The sequence below is a fragment of the Hermetia illucens genome, chromosome 4 (genome assembly GCF_905115235.1).
Source record: "Hermetia illucens chromosome 4, iHerIll2.2.curated.20191125, whole genome shotgun sequence".
NCBI classification, from domain to species: Eukaryota; Metazoa; Arthropoda; class Insecta; order Diptera; family Stratiomyidae; genus Hermetia; species Hermetia illucens.
This window is the reverse complement of record NC_051852.1, coordinates 119543109-119563700: the sequence shown is the minus strand read 5'-3', so window position 1 is coordinate 119563700 and position 20592 is coordinate 119543109. Positions and strand designations below refer to the sequence as shown.

At 44.2% G+C, this 20592-nt stretch overlaps 1 protein-coding gene across 1 annotated transcript; it reads left to right on the top strand.

The window, feature by feature from the left end:
• Nucleotides 1-214: 214 nt before the first annotated feature.
• LOC119654887 (fidgetin-like protein 1) lies at nt 215-15168 on the top strand. Its single transcript, XM_038060501.1, has 9 exons — nt 215-364; nt 419-1049; nt 1146-1411; nt 1480-1619; nt 8942-9231; nt 9368-9445; nt 9517-9666; nt 14772-14963; nt 15028-15168. Exons 1-9 carry the CDS (start codon nt 216-218, stop codon nt 15151-15153), a joined length of 2022 nt encoding a protein of 673 aa, XP_037916429.1. The 5' UTR covers nt 215; the 3' UTR covers nt 15154-15168.
• The last annotated feature ends 5424 nt before the right edge of the window (nt 15169-20592 follow it).

Sequence of the window (20592 nt, the reverse complement as noted above, 5' to 3'; positions counted from 1 at the left end):
AACGAACGGGAAATTCCCCTTCTAAATATATTAGTTGATATTTTACCTTTCAGTTGAGTTGAATTAAGCCAACCACAAAGTTGAAGAGCAAATTGAATCAAAATTGAATGCTACTAACTCAATACGCGGCCGGACAAATTCACCACTTGGCGGGCAGTTTGACAGTTGAATTCCATGCTCAGCTGTTTGGTATTTTGTTTTGAAATTTCGGCGCGATGGAGTCGGAGGCTCAAGATTCTGAACGTTCTGCTGGAGTAAATGTTATGAAGGACATTACCGAAACCTTGAAAAGTACGACAGACAATTTCAAACGAGCAAACTTACTAAGAGAAACCGCGTTCGTGCTGCACCGAGAAAGTTCCAAGTGAGTAGCAAAGTTGAATGTCCGTTACGATGTCGTACAAAGTTCCTTTTACAGAGACTCCGAAGAATTAGGGTCGTTGTTCCTTGGTGATGTATTAGAGAGCTATAAAGGTTTAGTAACATCCACCGGAGAAGGATCTGTGAATAACTACACGGATCGCGTCGTCCACTTGCTGAAGAAATCAAAGAGACCTGTTGACCTGTCTAAGTGGAAAACCACAATTTGCTCTCGGGGACTTCCGGAGGGAGTCCATAATAAATGCGAAGGCGAATATGAAGATTGCAAACATAGAGAAGTGTCTGATGTAGAATTAGAAAGTTTCCACCTAAACTTTGGAGATAAAGCGCCTAAACGTAAATTGGAAGCTGTGGACGCCTTCAATGAATGCAAGTCGGGGAGTAATCAATTCGCAGATGAAATATTTGAAAAAGAAAGTTTGTCAGTTTCGACTATCCTTATGCCCTCGGAAATTCCACAACGACCCGTGATAGCTGATGATCCGAAGACAACTAAAACCTACCCAAAAGTTCCGCTTGATTTTCAGCCCAATATAGATTCACCCATTTATCCTAGAGATCGGTCGAATACAAATGCCGTAAAGAGTGGTGTGGCCGTTGAACCGCCTCCGCCGACTGTGAGCTCATTTCGAACTGCTCGTGACGAACTGACACTACAAAATTTCAGAGTAAGTTGCATATTTTACTCGAGACTAATAACGGTCATTGGTTTACTATATATTCTAATACTGCGCATAATTTTATCATTTATAATTTTTTCACAGAAATATGGTAATAAAGCCAGTGTCGAACCATCTTCCAGCGGTTTCATATCCAATCAAAGGCTATTTGAGGGGCAAAATCACCGGCAATCACCTCCGTCCAATCAAAACTTCACTTCCACTGGCTACACAGCCCAACATAATCAACAGCAGCAAAAAGGTTACCAACACCAGCCATTGTTCTCCTATGGAGCATCCAAGAAATCTTTGGGGGCACGTCGGACAGTTCAAAGTAAATTCATTCCACCCGTCAAAAATGCTCCTGAAGGGTAAGTACATCAGCCTCCTCTCGGGGCCTGAGATAAAACAACTCCAAATTGACCTCTATCGATTTTAGGAGTGCAAATCTTGCATACGATGGGCAAACAGCAGGCGAGGGCGATGAGTTCGTTGTGGCAGATGAAAGACTGAGGAATATCGAGCCTAAGATGGTGGAACTGATTAGTAATGAAATTATGTCGAAACTTAAACCGGTTGGTAAGTTTATTGAAAAAGTGGAAATAAATAATAATATTATTCAAAAAAATTACATCAATCTTCGAAGAAATGCAATTTGAACTATATACGGTCGGTGGGTCGGAGACTATGCCGTCAGACTCGGCACACCCTACCCCTACAATTAGCATTGCCGAAGCTGCGGAGAAGGAAGGGAAACCCTCATGAACTTTTTCGGCAATTGCCCAGCTCTAGCTAGAGTCAGGCTACGGGCACTGGGCAAACCATTCTTTGGGGACCTCAGAGGGATTTCTGGCTGGAGGGTGGAAGAGCTCCTTTCCTTCGTGAATGCTACGAGCTGGCTTTGAAAATCCGAGCCGGTTAGACTCTGCCTCTCTGCTCTCATAACAGCAGTCACGGTGTTAGGAGTTTCATCATCATCAACGGCGCAACAACCGGTATCCGGTCTAGGCCTGCCTTAATAAGGAACTCCAGACATCCCGGTTTTGCGCCGAGGTCCACCAATTCGATATCCCCAAAAGCTGTCTGGCGTCCTGGCCCACGCCATCGCTCCATCTTAGGCAGGGTCTGCCTCGTCTTCTTTTCCTACCATAGATATTGCCCTTATAGACTTTCCGGGTGGGATCATCTTCATCCATACGGATTAAGTGACCCGCCCACCGTAACCTATTGAGCCGGAGTTTATCCACAACCGGACGGTCATGGTATCGCTCATAGATTTCGTCATTGTGTAGGCTACGGAATCGTCCATCCTCATGTAGGGGGCCAAAAATTCTTCGGAGGATTCTTCTCTCGAACGCGGCCAAGAGTTCGCAATTTTTCTTGCTAAGAACCCAAGTTTCCGAGGAATACATGAGGACTGGCAAGATCATAGTCTTGTACAGTAAGAGCTTTGACCCTATGGTGAGACGTTTCGAGCGGAACAGTCTTTGTAAGCTGAAATAGGCTCTGTTGGCTGACAACAACCGAGCGCGAATTTCATCATCGTAGTTGTTATCGGTTGTGATTTTCGACCCTAGATAGGAGAAATTGTCAACGGTCTCAAAGTTGTATTCCCCTATCCTTATTCTTGTTCGTGTTTGTGTTTGACCAGTGCGGTTTGATGTTGTTGGTTGATTCGTCTTCGGTGCTGACGTTGCCACCATATATTTTGTCTTGCCTTCATTGATGTGCAGCCCAAGATCTCGCGCCGCCTGCTCGATCTGGATGAAGGCAGTTTGCACGTCTCGGGTGGTTCTTCCCAAGATGTCGATATCGTCAGCATAGGCCAGTAGTTGGGTGGAATTGAAGAGGATCGCACCTCTTGCATTCACCTCAGCATCACGGATCACTTCCTCGAGGGCCAGGTTAAAGAGGACGCATGATAGCGCATCCCCTTGTCGTAGACCGTTGTTGATGTCGAATGGTCTTGAGAGTGATCCTGCTGCTTTTATCTGGCCTCGCACATTGGTCAGGGTCAGCCTAGTCAGTCTTATTAATTTCGTCGGGATACCAAATTCTCTCATGGCCGTGTACAGTTTTACCCTGGCTATGCTATCATAGGCGGCTTTAAAGTCGATGAACAGATGGTGCAACTGTTGTCCATATTCCAACAGTTTTTCGATCGCCTGCCGCAGAGAGAAAATCTGATCTGTTGCTGATTTGCCTGGAGTGAAGCCTCTTTGGTATGGGCCAATGATGTTCTGGGCGTATGGGGCTATCCGGCCTAGCAAGATAGTGGAGAATATCTTATAGATGGTACTCAGCAACGTGATACCTCTATAATTGCTGCACTGTGTGATATCCCCCTTTTTATGTATGACACAGATAATGCCTCGTTGCCAATCGTCAGGCATTGATTCGCTGTCCCATACCTTGAGCACAAGTTGATGAACCACTTGGTCTAACTGGTCGCCTCCATATTTAACCAATTCGGCTGTAATTCCATCGGCTCCTGGCGACTTATGGTTTTTTAGCCGATGAATTGCACGGACTGTTTCTCCTAAACTTGGTGGTGGCAGTATTTGTCCGTCGTCTTCATTTGGCGGGACCTCCAACTCGCCGATGTTCTGGTTGTTCAGTAGCTCATCAAAGTACTCAACCCATCGCTCTAATATGCCCATTCTGTCGGAAATCAGATTTCCCTCTTTGTCTCGGCAGGATGAGCATCGAGGTGTATAAGGCTTCATCCTGCTGACTTGTTGGTAAAACTTCCGCGCCTGGTGCGGTTGCTCCCTGTACTTTTCTAGTTCACAGACTTGTTGGTTCTCCCAGGCTTCCTTTTTCCGTCTGTAAAGTCGCTTCTCCGCTCGACGGAGTTCGTGATAAGTCTCTGCGCGTGCCCGCGTTCTTTGAGAATGCAACATTACTCGGTATGCGGCATTCTTCCGTTCCGTTGCTAGCTTACATTCATCGTTAAACCAGCCGTTCCGACTCCTTTTGCGGCTGGGGCCAAGTATATTTGTGGCCGTATCCATGATAACGTTCTTCAGGTGGTTGTGAAGATCATTAGTTGATGCTTCATCTCCAGGTCCTCTATTAACTGCGGTTATTGCGGCATCCATTTCCCTCTTATAGGTGTCGCGGAGGGTTGTGGATGGCTTCAGTGTTCACTCTCACCTGATTATCAGAGGGGATTCTAGGTGGTATTGTTATTCGAGCTCGGAGCACCATGCCAACGAGATAGTGATCCGAGTCTATATTGGCCCCCCTATATGTTCTGACATTCATCAAGGCTGAGAGGTGGCGGCGTTCGATCAACACGTGGTCAATTTGGTTGAAAGTGGTCCCGTCTGGAGAGGCCCACGTATGTTTGTGGACCGTTTTCCGCGCAAACCAGGTACTTCCAACAACCATTTCGTGTGACCCTGCTAATTGAATAGTCCGCAGTCCGTTATCATTTGTTTTTTCGTGTAAGCTATGGGAGCCAACGTATCGCCTGAATACGGGCTCCTTCCCTACTTGGCTGTTAAAATCCCCAAGTATGATTTTGATATCATATCTGGGACAGGCTTCGAGGGTTCTTTCTACTGCCTCGTAGAAGGTATCCTTCTCCGACTCTGCAGTCTCCTCTGTAGGGGCGTGAACGTTAATGAGGCTTATATTTCTAAACTTGCCTCGGAAGCGCAGAGTGCATAGCCGTTCGCTTATGCTTTCAAAGCCGATAACAGCAGGTTTCATTTTTTGGCTGACTAAGAAACCTACTCCGAGCACATGGTTTACTGGATGACCGCTATAATATATGGTGTAGTGGCTCTTCTCCAGGAAACCGGTCCCTGTCCATCGCATCTCTTGCAACGATGTTACATCAGCCCTATATTGGGACAGGGTATCGGCTAGCTGCTTATCAGCTTCATCTCTGTACAGGGAGCGCACGTTCCATGAGAAAATGCGCAAATCGTTGTTCCTTTGTCGTTGCCGGGTCCGTCGTTTTAAAATCCGTCCTATCCGAGGCTCCTGTTGTGGCTTCGTAACAGGTTGTTTTCCGTGTAGGGTTGTCAGCCCTACCCAACCCCCAACCTGGAGGACCAGTTGGTACAATTTGTCCCGTTTTTAGGCGCGGGAGACTCGCCTTCATCCTTCTCCGTCTGCAGCTTTTCGTCAAGAAAGAGCTCCCAGCGGTCACCACGTGGAGGTGGAGATAGGGTTTGGTAGTAGAGCTGTTGGTGTTGGTTCAGCAGGCATTTCCCAGGTTTTATGCTCCATCGTGGATACCAATCCACCTTTCGCCCCGGGACCTATACTACCCTTTGACCACAGGAGTTTGTGACATCAAAACAGCGCACCACAGCTTTTTTATCAAGTGCAGCATTTGGGAGTTAGCCCAAACTTTATAAAGGAGCGGAGAGTCAGGCACTTACCCTATTCACATCTTGGTGGGCTATAGCGCGTCAACCATCGTTCGTTCATTTAAAGTGTGACCTATGTACTGCCACCTCCGTCTTCCGATCACAATCTGTACGAGTGGCATGTCTCCTATGGTACAACGCAAAAAGGTATTGACGAAAGCTTATAGCTTTTGGATAACAGTGAAACTCACTTTCTATGTGCTACTTTCTTCTATATAGCAACACTTAAAGAACACTAGCACAAAACAGTCTCAACTTGATGTTGGTTTTGAGATAACTGCATTTACAGATTTTAGACAGGGCAGCGAAAGCGGATCTAACGGCTTTAATGCTTCGGGCAACATCCAGTTTGGTGCCACCGTTGGCAGAAACCACGCCTCCTAGGTATACAAATTGATTGTCGCTTTCGATGCTCTGCCCTTTAATGCAGATAGGGTAAATGCGATGACACGTGAGACTGAGAACCTTAGTTTTGTTGATGTTTATCTTCAGTCCAACTCTACTTGGCTCTCTTTTCAAATCCAGAGCCATTTGGCCAACGTCCATGACCCGACGAGAGAGCAAGCAAATGTCATCTGGGTCGTTAAGGTGTTTGAGGAAAAATGTCATCGTCCATTGGATTCTTCCACGTTCTCCGGACAAAGCAGCATGAAGAGCGTCGATAACAAGAAGAAATAATATCGGTGACTGAATACAATCCTCGCGGATTCCGCTTTCAACCTCAAAATTCTCCGAGGTTTTACTTCGGTCGAGCACGTGACAATTTGGGCCATTATATGTCGCTCTGTTAATAGCTATTAGTTTCTCCGGAGTGCAAGTGCAGCGAACATCTATACTCCGCGCACTGTTCCAAAATGATCCATTGGAGCGGAAACCCTCTGTCGATCAAGTCCATAAAAGAAAGAACTTCACCGGATGTGATACAGTTAAGAATTGTTGCAAAGTTAAATGCCTTGTGGATCATCGGACCATCGATAGCTTTGCGACCACCAACAAGCTCTTTCTATTGCGGTATGCATTACTGAAATCATTGCGATCTGCAGCATATTCCGTTTCTCTGACCAGTGTAATAGCAAATTCTCTTTTATCACGGTGTATCCTACGCTGAACTCCTCGGGATTTTCCTCGGTATCGGAGTTCGAGACATCGGTGGCAGGCTCGTAGAGCCTTCAATACCTTCCTATCCTCGATCCGTTGCCACGATTCTGCAGTAGCCTATGTATCACTTGAGAAAAAAGCACTTTTGATGACCACCCAATGCTCATCGATATTCTCAGGTAAGTAACACAGTAGATCTGCCGTCCGAGCTTTCCCACTATCGAGCGACAGCTGGGTCATACAGGTGGTCGATGTTGAGGTTAGGAGGTTACACTTCTTCAATCCTGCGAGAAGTGGCAGACGCAACACGCAAGCGAACGTAGGTAACCATTAGATGGTGATCCCTTTCGAAGCCGATGTCAGCACTTCTCTTGTTACGCACATCTAGAAGTCAGCTCCTCAACCTATTTCTGATCACGGAATGGTCTATCTGATTGCTCGTACGGCGTCAGTCAGCTGAAACTCAAAGTAGGCTCTTTGCTCGAACAATGTGCCACAAATGACGAGGCGGTAAATTCTAGAGTTTTCAAGGATTCAAGGATAAGAACGATCATAATATACCATAGTAGATGTACGTACATCCAAGATAATTTAAGAATAGGATATAAGCGAACGATAAAGAAGAAAACTGGATATTTATTGTTAAAAATAAAGAAATTTCTTACAATCTAAATTTTTTCACTTTTATTTTCCAAAGTGACAGCGACTGCGACGAGTTCCTCCAGCTTCTGCTTTTTAATAAGCAATAGCAGTCGGCATGTCTGCAGTGGCAGCAAATCGAGTTACTTTATGCGCAGAATATCATCACTGACGTTCTTGCCGCCCAAAGTACGCATATGGCGCAAAAGCTGTTTGTGGCGTTTGTCCCCGAGCTCAACGTTGCCTGTCTAGTATAGTTGCCCATGTTGGCACTAAACGGGTGTAAGTAACGAGCACACGCAACGGTGTGTTTTTGGGCAAACCAGAATGTAGAATCTTCCAAAGACATCAGCAGAAACTACTGACGTCCACGATTTGCGGACGTAAATCCGCACCTACGTGCTAAACCACACCCATGCATCCTTCAACCGATCACCCCGCGGAACTGTTGTTAGATATTATTTCACGGGGCCGGCTTGCAATTATACTGTCATTCCTGTATGGCTGTTCGCTCGTCTCTTCTTTTCCGCTATACGGGGTTCTTTTTTAACCTTAGTTAAGAATGACACTAATTCCTGCCATTTGTCTTCTGACTGAAGCATGCACTCCACCAGAAGATGCTCGGAATCTTGGTCCTCCGCATCTTGAAGCGATTGCAATAGAATATTGCATGCTCTGCGTCTTTTTCTCGTCACCCGCAATTCTGTGCCATCCTCAAAGGAAGGTATTTCCCCCCGGGCTACCTCACTTCATCGAAAATATCTAAAAAATTCTCTCTCGAATACAATACATACAGTGTCCATAATTGTTTTTATTTTAAATAACTTTAAGGTATGTACTATTAAAGAAAATAGGCTGATTTTCCTCTCGCAACAGGATGCCACCCTCCACAAAAATGTCTTTTTAATAGTGATTGCACTTTCTCGAATACACCGATAGGTTTTTTCGCAGATAAAAGTTCGAGATACGTACCTTGTATCTAGGTTGGCTCGATCTTTTCACCCGTAGACCTCCGCTAGCCTCGATCGAATTTTTTTTCGCTAGCTTTCGCACTTTATCGAATATATCCATTTATTTTTTCCTCGCTCGAATACATCGCTAGTTTTTATTCCGAGCCATGTACTATTTACAATAAAATAGACTCTCCCACCCCCTCCGTCGAAGTTTTTTCCACTGATTACACTATCGAATAAATCGAACAATTTTGTCACTGGAATATATCGAATGCATCTACAATTTTTTTAAAATGCAAGTTTGAGGTGCGCATTGTTGTGAAAAAGTAGGATGGCTCTAGTTTTCCCTCGCAACCCTCTACCACCAATGATCGAAAGTTTTTTCTATAATGGTTAGTTTTCTTTATCGAACACATCCACCAATTTATTTTTCCCACTCGAATACACCGAATACATCTATTATTCTTTTTGTAATGAAAGTTTGAAGTACTGTTGAGAAAAAATAGGCTGCCTCTAGTTTTTCGCCCGCATATGCCTGCCCTGATATATATATATATATATATATATGTAGATCTGGCGGATGAAAAACCTAAAGAAAGCCACAAATTATTTTAGCAAATTTTATCCGCATGTTATGTATATAACGTCAATTCTGGTTATGATATTGAGTATTATCTTAAGTTATTAATTACATTAATCAACGTTAAGTTGAATTATATATAATTTTTAAAATAGTATTAAAGGACATAATTGACCTTATGAAAAATGCACTTGAGTTCCATCTTAATTTCTAGATTTACGTTTAATTAATTTATATTTTTGATAGGTTGGGATGACATCGCCGGATTGGAATATGCAAAATCCACTATTCAGGAAGCCGTTGTCTGGCCAATGCTCCGTCCTGATATTTTCACTGGCCTCAGAAGGCCACCACGGGGTATTTTATTGTTTGGCCCACCAGGTACCGGCAAAACATTGATTGGAAAATGTATAGCGTCGCAGTCTAACTCTACGTTCTTCAGTATTAGTGCATCCTCATTGACATCAAAATGGATCGGCGATGGCGAAAAAATGGTCCGTGCTTTGTTTGCAGTGGCAGCCGTAAATCAACCCTCGGTAATTGAATTTTCATTGTTGACAAGAATCGTATTCGCATGTATACATACTCGTATATGAAAAAAAAACAATAGACTTATTTTCAACCCTTTTAAAGAATTAAAGGTAAAATCAATAGATCCTATTAATTTTCTAGGTCATTTTCATAGATGAAGTTGATTCGCTTTTATGTCAGAGATCAGAGACTGAACATGAAAGTTCTCGTAGAATTAAGGTAGGTCAATGGCGAAGTAACTAAATTATAGTCCAAAGATTCTAATTTATGCACATTATCCGACATTTTAGACAGAATTTCTGGTTCAACTGGACGGTGCAATGACATCTGAAGAAGAACGGATTTTAATTGTAGGTGCTACAAATCGTCCGCAAGAACTGGACGAAGCAGCTCGGCGACGATTTACCAGAAGACTTTATATTCCTCTACCAGAGCAAGAGGTGAGCGATTCCTGAAAGTAATTGAAGGTTTTGTGTAAACAAATTTATTTTTTGCATTCGGTCTTGGCTAAAGATTTTTTGAAGTTGAGATGCATGTACCGGACAGCAGAGTCATAATAAAGAAGGAACTTAAATATCTGGACATAAAGCTGAATCCAGGCTAAATTCTCCAATTTCCCCTTCCCTTTCTAACATGTGTTATTTTTACGAAAATGTATCTGTTTGTTGGTGGTTTCGTTTGTCAGGGCAGACGCAAAAATCAATAGACGTTGACTCAGCTCTGCCTCTGCCCCGAAAGCGGGTTTTTCTGTTGTTGGCTCCGATATATAAAGCCAAAAATCCAATATGAATGAATAAATTATAACGACCGTTTGAAACCTCGCCTGATTTCAACCGAGACAACAACTCTAATTTTATTTGCAAATTGAGTGTGTGGACTTCATTGGTGAAGTTCTTACTAGAATAAACCATGCAAATACGTACACTATTTTGGAATTCAAACAACTTTTAATTACATTGGAAACAGATATATAACTGAAACCATGCGCCACTAGTATCAGAAAGCTGCCATGCCTCAATCGCGTTTCAATTTTCTATTCTTGCTTCGTGCGCCTCTGGCGTTGAGTAACCAATGACCTCTGCAGTACTCCCTCCGTACTGAAAACGTCCATCACGATGAGAATGTCAGGTTAAAAGGCGGCGCCACGATTGCCGACGAATTACTACATAGTCTCCTACTAGACGATGATACCGTTGAGGTATAAACGGTGTGGCAGCATATAAAAGAATGGGAATCTACAGTGAATAGTATTTGTATTATATTACTGATGGCTGGTAAGCACCGGATATCTCTGCTGGATTCCGTTGATTATACATCTGCGGTTATTGAGAAAAGTTTCAATTGCAATCATTGTTCTTTTCCTTGCTTTTGAATGTGCCCTTGGACGAATGGAGGGCGTGGGATTTTGTAAAGGGAACTTCACCTTTGGGGAGGGCCAGAATTTGTGCATATTTCTTCTTTTTTTGAATTTTATTTATCCTTTTGTTATTATCTTATTACCTAACATCATTCTAGATGATTGAATTTTAGTTTTGATTTCCTTTTATTTATTATTTTTCCTTTTGTTTTTGTTTTTTTTTATTATTTTATATATTACTTTTCGCCATTCCTATAATTTATTATTTTATCATTTTATATTTTTGTTTCGTTTGATTCTGTTTATTTCTTCGTTAAATGGAGTAACTTCAATCTCATTATTATAAAAGTATACTCTGCAATGAACTATCTCTATACACTTCCGACTTGAGGATTTCTTTTTATCCTACTCCTCCCTAGTTCCGCAAAACTTATAAATATAAGGGGCATCTTCCAAAATTATGGTCTGAGGATGTTAACGAAGGGGGGAACCTCAGATGCCGCGCCTCACAAAAAATATCAGAGGCAAGGGGAACATAATGGAGGATGTGATCCTCCTTTTCGCTGGCGCCGCTTGGGTCCGGAGTTTTACAGCTTCGTTCGACTTTTTCTAAACTTTTCTTTTATTTCTAGATTTAGGGCGCGTGCTGAACATTTCGATAGGTGCACGCGAATCCCCATGCTTAAGTATTTTTCAGGATCCGGCGAAGACCCACGCACCGGCAAGGACACGTGCATTTTTGTAAAATGACAGGTGAGAGATCAAAATGCTCAAAGAACGCCCTCGCATTCCCTCTTGGTTGTCTCCGGCCACTCAGGATGGTCGTCTGATCATCGCAAATCCAATTGAGTCATTACAAGGAGTACAGTCAGTGGTGATGGCTATGCGCTCGTACCTCATAGAGCGGAAATTCTGCACAGTGACTGCTGTCGTAAACATTACATGCCGCCTCGCTGTTGCCGGACGAGTTTGGCGGTACACAATACCAGTCCGCAAGTTAGATGACTGCAACAAACTGACTGGCGTACCAGACGGCTCCGTTCCAACAATATCTGGAAACAAGACCGGAGCCTGAACGAACGAGCTTAGCACAAGTCAGCGGGCTGCCTCCCGCCGACGGCAGGTGAGGACAATTGGAACGATATTTGATTGAATCATTTTTATTGGCTACATTCACCTGCTTCCGATTAACTTCAACCGTGTAGATTGCGGTTGCCAGCACTTTAACGACATGATACGGGCTGGTATATGGCTGGGTCAACGATTTTTTAACGGCGCCGGCCGCACCAAAACGCGCGAACAAGAGCCTAGGTCTTTACGCACGAATCGCGTTGTTACGATAAAGAATTGGGCGTAGTCGAAGTTATCATATGTGCTCCCGCAGGCTATTAAGGAACTCGCTCCTGTTGACAAATCACTCACCGGGCAACCAAAGTAACCTTCCGAACACTAGGTCCTCCCCAGCATTATTTCGTATGCCAATTAACATGGTACGTAACAGCTGAACTCAGTTTGCTTTGTCTTCATAGCACATCAGAGACGCTTTCAGCGACCGGTGCCACCGTTCGTTCGCTGGGTTAGACGTCGGATGATAGGTTTGTTATGGGTATGACTGCAAGCCGTGTGACTCATTAGCGACAAGGGGGATTTAGATTGTGCACCTTGATCGTTGGTGAGAGTGCTCATTGCACCATAGCGAGAAAATCAAGTTGATTAGAATGCTTGAGCAAACGATTGGTCCTTTAACGGGCAGACCTTAGGCCACCGTGAAAACCTGTAAGCATGGTGAGGCGGTATCAGAAACCATCTGAGTATGTGAATGGTCCGACGAATTCAATACGAACCTGTTGGAATCTTTTGTTGTGCGCCGTAAACGGTTAGATGGCATTTTTAATATGCTTCCAAACTTTCGAACGCTAACGCTGCACACAAAAGCCGAATGTCTCTATGTATCCTAAGCTGTACAAATCTCCTCGAAATTGGTCGAAGGGTGGCACTAGATCCAGAGCGTGAATGCCGATGAAAAAAGCACGCTTTCAGGGATGATTATCTCGCCATAAATTTGAGCCTTTGTTAGTAATAGCTCCAAGCTCCAAGGGCGACTTTAACCACCAAGTCCTGCAACTCCATGTCTCAAGGTTGCTCGTAAGCAAATTCTTTCGAGTCGAAATTCGTCGACAAAAATATCTCTTCCATCCAAGGTAATACGTTTGCCATGGCGTTGCGCCGAAAGCTGCGAAATATTACTAAAAGGTCGAACCTGCCGGCAAAGTAATTTGTTCAACTTCGGCATCTTTCGTTGCAAATAGGCGATCGGCAACCAATCATCACGTCGGACGCATGAGTAACCAGAGCTAAAAGTCTGTTTGGTTCATACTAGACTAACAATCTAGCGGTATCCATGCTTTCGCGACACTCTTTGAATGCTCGGTTGATGAGGTCAGTTGAATTGATCATCCCGTTGTCATTTTTTGATTGTCTGCACAATATATCATTAAGTCGGGCTTGCACATTCGCAGCATTTGGCCTAAAACAGCGGCAGTAGTTCAGTGCTCCGAGAAACTTTCGGAGCTTGGTTGAGAAAAATTACGTGGCGCCTCTACTCACAACTTCGTTGGTGCAACTCCCTCTGTTGTTAGTGTAAGCGAGGAACTCCATTTCCTGAGCACCTAAAATGTACTTCGTGACATTAATCACAAGAGCACTGAATACGTCATGTGTGTCCGGATTTTCCGATGAAACCAAAATGTCGTCTCGTCCATAAATCGCCGTTAGGACTGAGCGGCATTTCGTAACCCAAACGTCATCACTAAAAACTCATCCTCACGGGCCAAGCCCTCAATAAAACTATTTTACTTAGGATCAGTTTGCCGACTAATCCCGTTAAAGCGTCCTCAATGTTTTTCATTGGGTTCCGATCGGGGAGGAGGATACATTGGCAACACAAAATTTCCAAGGAAGATTCCGCTGGAAGCCTAAAGTTACGGACAGCAACTGTTGTTCGAACGTCCTAATTATCCAACCATTCGCAACGTACAGTTCATACGTCGATGGTGTAGTGTACCTGGTGTTATGTCCGTGAGTAACCACAGATATATCGATAAGGTACAAATGTCCCGTTTGGCTGCTAGACGGTGTCGATTGCTGCTTTTGACAGCATAGTAAAAACAGAACCCGTCGGATAACGGTGAATTACATCTTGACAGCGAACGAGAACCTCAGCATTAGATTTCTTCATGTCCCAATGGAGAGCAGACAACTCCTTTTGAACTGCATGCAACTGAATGGATGACTTGAGGTGGCCAATAACTGTTACGTATACTTTATCCGTGCGGCGCTTCCTACCACTTACTACGCTATCTACTTAATGGCGAATACCCAATTTCAAAAAAGTATTTACTGACGGTTTCGTTCGTCAAAGCAGAGGTAAATTCATCATGAATTGTTTGAGTTGGTTATATGTATCTGTCGACACGCAATTTGGCGGAAAAGAAGACACAGGAGATTCGACTCCCAACGCATTGTTCGAAATTTCGTCTACGGTAAATGCGAAATGCGCGAGAAAAATGGCTGCGAGTATGAGGCATTCACAGCTGTTTATGGCTTTTTGGATGAATGAACAAACCCAAAAAGGCCATCTAAACGCCATCGACACATCGACACATCAATCCATTAACCGCATGGGTCATGGACCCGGTTGCCGAGTCCTTACCTCAAGGATATGAAGTTTCGTGCCCTTGTCCACTTGATTTGTTCCTTCTGCATTCAGTCCTCCTGGAATCCCCACCTCTGATGTGTTACTTTAAATTGCGATCCCCAGTATGCAAAAGGGGGATGTGAAATGGTTTTCTACGGTAAAATATCAAAAAAGTCTCGATTAGTAACTGTCTTAGTTATGTTGTTGGTTGTAAAATGAAGAGTGAGGGAACTAAGAATTGCATACTTAAATCAACGACCCATGCTCTGAAAGTATTCTGGCACTAATATCACATAAAATTGAATCTAATTAAGCGAAATCATTAAATTGAAATAGGAAATGCAGACAATTTATTATCAACAATAATTTCTATGAATCTGCAAAAATAATATCTATTGATAAACGAAACATATATGACACCCATTGTTAGTTTGAATTGACTTAAAATTACAAACAATGTGGCGTGAACTGTAAAATCTCTAACCCGTCAGGCTCGTTTACAAATATTGAGAAATTTATTGCGTTCCGTACGGCACTCGTTAAGTGATGCAGATATCGAATCCATTGGATTGCTCGCCAATGGCTATTCAGGAGCTGACATGGAGTCCCTTTGTCGAGAAGCTTCAATGGAGCCAATTCGTTCAATACCACCAACAGAAATATTGTATTTTAATGAAAATGAGGTAATGATGTGTAAATTAATTAATTTATAGCAGTCACCCACCAATTTGTTTCACTGCTCCACAGGTGCGACCCATCGATTTGAATGATTTCCGCAAAGCGTTAAATCGAATACGTGCTAGTGTTTCTCAAAGTGATCTGCAGCAGTACGTGGATTGGAACGAGATATATGGCTCCGGAGCGATTTGTTAATATATGATATTTTATATCAAAGGCACTAATAAACAAATGATATTTTTTATCAAGTATGGATGAAATTTTCTTGAATAATAATAACTAATTTGCCTTTCAAGTCTTTATCCTACATGGAAGGTCACTTATTTTTCATATCGCGCTTACCGGATCTGTTTTAGCGCTGCCAGTTTCGTCGTTATTTACCTCTATCAGGTGTTTAAACAAAATCAATTGAAAATTAGAGGACATTTCGGCGTAGTCGATTCTGAACTGTTGGGAGCATCTTTTCATTCTACCAGGTAAGCTTTGGAACGTACAAAAGTACCGCCCTCGAAGCTTTTCCGCTTGATTCTTCCCCGATCATTAGATCCCTGCAATATATGGCGGCGGGGGAATGAATTCGTCGCGTGTAATTGGCCGAGCACCCCAGCTTCAATTTCGTAACTCATCGCAAGCTGGCAATGAAGCGCTAGTTGATGGTCATAATTCTCATCGGACGCATTCTCGAAATCACAGTCCTCAGAGGTTTTTCGACCTTGAGTCCGGGCTGAACCAACAGGTTCTATTTTACAAGTGAACTGACCAAACTTAGTTCTTTTGATTTTCGATACATGGAGCATAGCTGAATTGCCGAAAGTTTTCAACGATAACAAATCCAGTTTCACTTCGCAAATTATATTGGGTACACGGCCATCTATAGAGCCACTGATCGAGTGATGCACTGTTCTGCGTATTCAAGCATGCAATAGCGGTAAAACTGATAATAATAAATGATTATGATAATTTTTCAAGAAATCAAAATAATAAAACGAAGCTGTATATGCATCTGAAGTGCCCACGCCATATTGCATTCTCCTAAGTAGTTTATACCACAGAGTCTTTCCGGAATAATCATCATCATCTATGGCGCAACGACCGGTATCCGGTCTAGGCCTGCTTTAATAAGGAACTCCAAACATCCCAGTTTTACGCCGAGGTCCACCAATTCGATATCCCTAAAAGCTGTTTGGTGTCCTGACCTACGTCATCGCCCCATCTCAGGCAGAATCTGCCTCATCTTCTTTTTCTACTATAGATATTGCCCTCACGGTCATGGTATCGCTCATAGATTTCGTCGTTATGTAAGCTACGGCAGGGGGCCAAAAATTCTTCGGAGGATTCTTCTCTCGAACGCGATCCGGAGTTCCCAATTTTTCTTGCTAAGAACCCAAGTCTCCGTGAAATACATGAGGACTGGTATCATAAGATCATTGTCTTGTACAGTAAGAGCTTTGACGCTATGGTGCGCGCATTTTATCGTCGTAGTTGTTATCGGTTGTGATTTTCGACCCTAGATAAAAGAAATTATCAACGGTCTCAAAGTTGTAGTCTCCTATATTTATTCTTCCCATTTGACCAGTGCCGGTATCCCGACGAAATTAATAAGACTGACTAGGCTGACCCTGACCAATGTGCGAGGCCAGATAAAAGCAGCAGGATCACTCTCAAGACCATTCGACATCAACAACGGTCTACGACAAGGGGATGCGCTATCATGCGTCCTCTTTAACCTGGCCCTCGAGAAGGTGATCCGTGATGCTGAGGTGAATGCAAGAGGTACGATCCTCTTCAAGTCCACCCAACTACTGGCCTATGCTGACGATATCGACATCATGGGAAGAACCACCCGAGACGTTCAAACTGCCTTCATCCAGATCGAGCAGGCGGCGCGAGATCTTGGGCTGCACATCAATGAAGGCAAGACAAAATACATGGTGGCAACGTCAGCACCGAAGACGAATCAACCAACAACATCAAACCGCACTGGTCAAACACAAACACGAACAAGAATAAGGATAGGGGAATACAACTTTGAGACCGTTGACAATTTCTCCTATCTAGGGTCGAAAATCACAACCGATAACAACTACGATGATGAAATCCGCGCACGGTTGTTGTCAGCCAACAGAGCCTATTTCAGCTTACAAAGACTGTTCCGCTCGAAACGTCTCACCATAGGGTCAAAGCTCTTACTGTACAAGACTATGATCTTGCCAGTCCTCATGTATTCCTCGGAAACTTGGGTTCTTAGCAAGAAAAATTGCGAACTCTTGGCCGCGTTCGAGAGAAGAATCCTCCGAAGAATTTTTGGCCCCCTACATGAGGATGGACGATTCCGTAGCCTACACAATGACGAAATCTATGAGCGATACCATGACCGTCCGGTTGTGGATAAAATCCGGCTCAATAGGTTACGGTGGGCGGGTCACTTAATCCGTATGGATGAAGATGATCCCACCCGGAAAGTCTATAAGGGCAATATCTATGGTAGGAAAAGAAGACGAGGCAGACCCTGCCTAAGATGGAGCGATGGCGTGGGCCAGGACGCCAGACAGCTTTTAGGGATATCGAATTGGTGGACCTCGGCGCAAAACCGGGATGTCTGGAGTTCCTTATTAAGGCAGGCCTAGACCGGATACCGGTTGTTGCGCCGTTGATGATGATGATGATTTGACCAGTGCGGTTTGATGTTCTTGGTTCTTTGGTTTTTGGTGCTGACGTTGCTACCATATACTTTGTCTTGCCTTCATTGATGTGCAGCCCAAGATCTCGCGCCGCCTGCTCGATGTAGATGAAGGCAGTTACGTCTCGGATCGTTCTTCTCATAATGTCAGTATAGTCAGCGTAGACCAATAGTTGGGTGCACTTAAAGAGGATCGCACCCCTTGGAATTATCTCAGCATCACGGATCACTTTCTCGAGGGCCAGGTTAAAGAGGACGCATGATAGGGCATCCCCTTGTCGTAGACCGTTCTTGATGTCGAATGGTCTTGAGAGTGATCCTGCTACTTTTATCTGGCCTTGCACATTGGTCAGTGTCCGGATGGCTCAAGTGGTTAGAGCGCTGGGCTATCGTAGCGGAAGGTCGCGGTTCAAATCTCGCTGGGGGCAGAGGAATTTGTTATCGTGATTGGATGTCGGACACCAGTCGACTCAGCTGTGAATGAGTATCTGAGCCAAATCAGGGTAATAATCTCGGGCGAGCGCAATGCTGACCACATTGCCTCCCACAGTGTACTGTGGTGTACCGTTACGGTCTTGAATGAAGTGCTCTAACACACTTCAAGGCCTTGATCCAATATGGATTGTTGCGCCAACGATTATTATTATTATTATTATTGCACATTGGTCAGGGTCAGCCTAGTCGGTCTTATCAATTTCGTCGGGATACCGAATCCTCTCATGGTCGTGTAGTTTTACTTTGGCTATGCTATCATAGGCGGCTTTAAAGTCGATGAACTTATGGTGCAACTGATGTCCATATTCCAACAGTTTTTTCATCGGTTGCCGCAGAGAGAAAATCTGATGTATTGCTGATTTACCCGGAGTGAAGCCTGTTTGGTATGGGCCAATGATGTTCTGGGCGTATGAGGCCAGCAAGATAGCGGAGGATATCTTATAGATGGTACTCAGCAACTTGATACCTCTATAATTGCTGCACTGTGTGATATCTCCCTTTTTATGTATGAGACAGAGAATGCCTCGTTGCCAGTCGTCATGCATTGATTCGCTGCTCCACAACTTGAGCACAAGTTGATGAACCACTTGATGTAATTGGTCGCCAAATCCGCCGGAAATTCCATCGGCTCCTGGCGACTTATGATTTTTAAGCCGATGAATTGCACGGACTGTTTTTTCTATACTTGGTGGTGGCAATATTTGTCCGTCGTCTTCAGTTGGCGGGACCTCCAACTCGGCGGTGTTCTGGTTATTCAGTAATTCATCAAAGTACTTAACTCATCGCTCCAATATGCCCATTCTGTCGGAAATTAGATTTCCCTCTTTGTCTCGGCAGGATGAACATCGAGGTGTGTAAGGCTTCATCCTGCTGACTTGTTGGTAAAACTTGGGAGCCTGGTGTGGTTGCTCCCTGTACTTTTCGATTCTCCCATTTTCCGTCTGTGAAGTCGCTTCTCCGCTCGCCGGAGTTCTTGATAAATTTCTGCACGTGAACGCGTCCTATGAGAATGCAACATTACTCTTGTGGTCCGCTCTCCGCGCAAACCAGGTACTTCCAACGACGAATTCGTGTGACACTGCTAATTGAATAATCCACAATCCGTTATCATTTGTATTTTGCTGTAAGTTACGAGGGCCAACGTATCGCCTGAATACAAGCTCCTTCCCTACTTGGCTGTTAAAATCCCCAACTATGATTTTGATATCAGATCTGTTGCAGACTTCGAGGGTTCGCTCTACTGCCTCGTAAAAGATATCCTTCTCCGACTCTGCAGTCTCCTCTGTAGGGGCGTGAACGTTAATGAGGTTTATATTTCTTAATTTGCCTCACAAGCGCAGAGTGTACAGCCGTTCGCTTATGTTTTCAAAGCCGATAACAGCAGGTTTCATTTTTTGGCTGACTAAGAAACTTACTCCGAGCACATGGTTTACTGGGTGGCCACTATAATATATGTTGCAGCGACTCTTCTCCAGGAAACCGGTCCCTGTCCATCGCATCTCTTGCAACGCTGTTACATCAGCCTGATATTGGAACAGGGTATCGGCTAGCTGCTTGGCAACTTCATCTCTGCGCAAATGCGGAAATCGTTATTCTTGGAGGACAGGTTGGTACAATTTGTCCCGTTTTTAGGCGCGGGAGAATCGCCTTCATCCTTCTCCGTCTGCAGCTTTTCGTTAAGAAAGAGCTCCCAGCGGCCACCACGTGGAGATGGACATAGGGTTTGGTAGTAGAGCTGTTGGTGCCATTTTTCGCATCTAGGGAGCGTGGTGGTAATGGACGCTCGACGCACTAATCATTACAAATGAAGAACTTGGCCGGCGTGCAGAGGCGAAAGTGGCAGTGGATAGTTCACACATTGAGGAGGATTGACAATTGCATTGCTTACAACACCATGCAATGTAATCCATTTTCCTTGTCGTCGGAAAGTGGCAAGACTCGCGTAAATCAGCAAGGGTAAAGGAAACCTGGAGCTCCTGTCTGCATACCGACCGCTGTGTATGCTTGACATGGCCGAAAAAGTGCTCGGAAAGCTCATAAGGAGCAGACTCGCTGAAGCGATTCGCGCTTCCGGGAACTTATCCCCAAGGCAGTTCGGGTTCAGAACAGGGAGATCCACAGTGAATGCTAGATGCGGTTCATCGAGCCGAGGCACACAGCCGCCGGTCTCGACGGATTATGCTCATAACGCTTGATGTCAGAACTGCCTTCAATCCTGCAAGATGGACAGATAGGCACACTAGAAAACTCATTTCACGTGCCAAGCTATCTTTTGCGGATATTGAGGGATTATCTGAAAGTCCGCTCCCTGCTCTATGAGATGCTAGAGGGCCAAAGGAGGATGGAAATCACGTCGGGAGTAGCACAGGGATCCATCCTAGGGCCGGATTCTGGAACGCTTCTTATGATAGTCTGCTGAGACTCGATATGCCCGAAGAGTCGCGCCTGATCGGTTATGC

Excerpts from the sequence above, each read along its gene's own strand:
- LOC119654887 (XM_038060501.1), top strand. The coding sequence starts at position 216 with ATGGAGTCGGAGGCTCAAGATTCTGAACGTTCTGCTGGAGTAAATGTT. Across the intron at positions 9,446-9,516 it reads AAAGTTCTCGTAGAATTAAG|ACAGAATTTCTGGTTCAACT; the intron begins GTAGGTCAATGG and ends CCGACATTTTAG. Across the intron at positions 14,964-15,027 it reads TGTATTTTAATGAAAATGAG|GTGCGACCCATCGATTTGAA; the intron begins GTAATGATGTGT and ends ACTGCTCCACAG.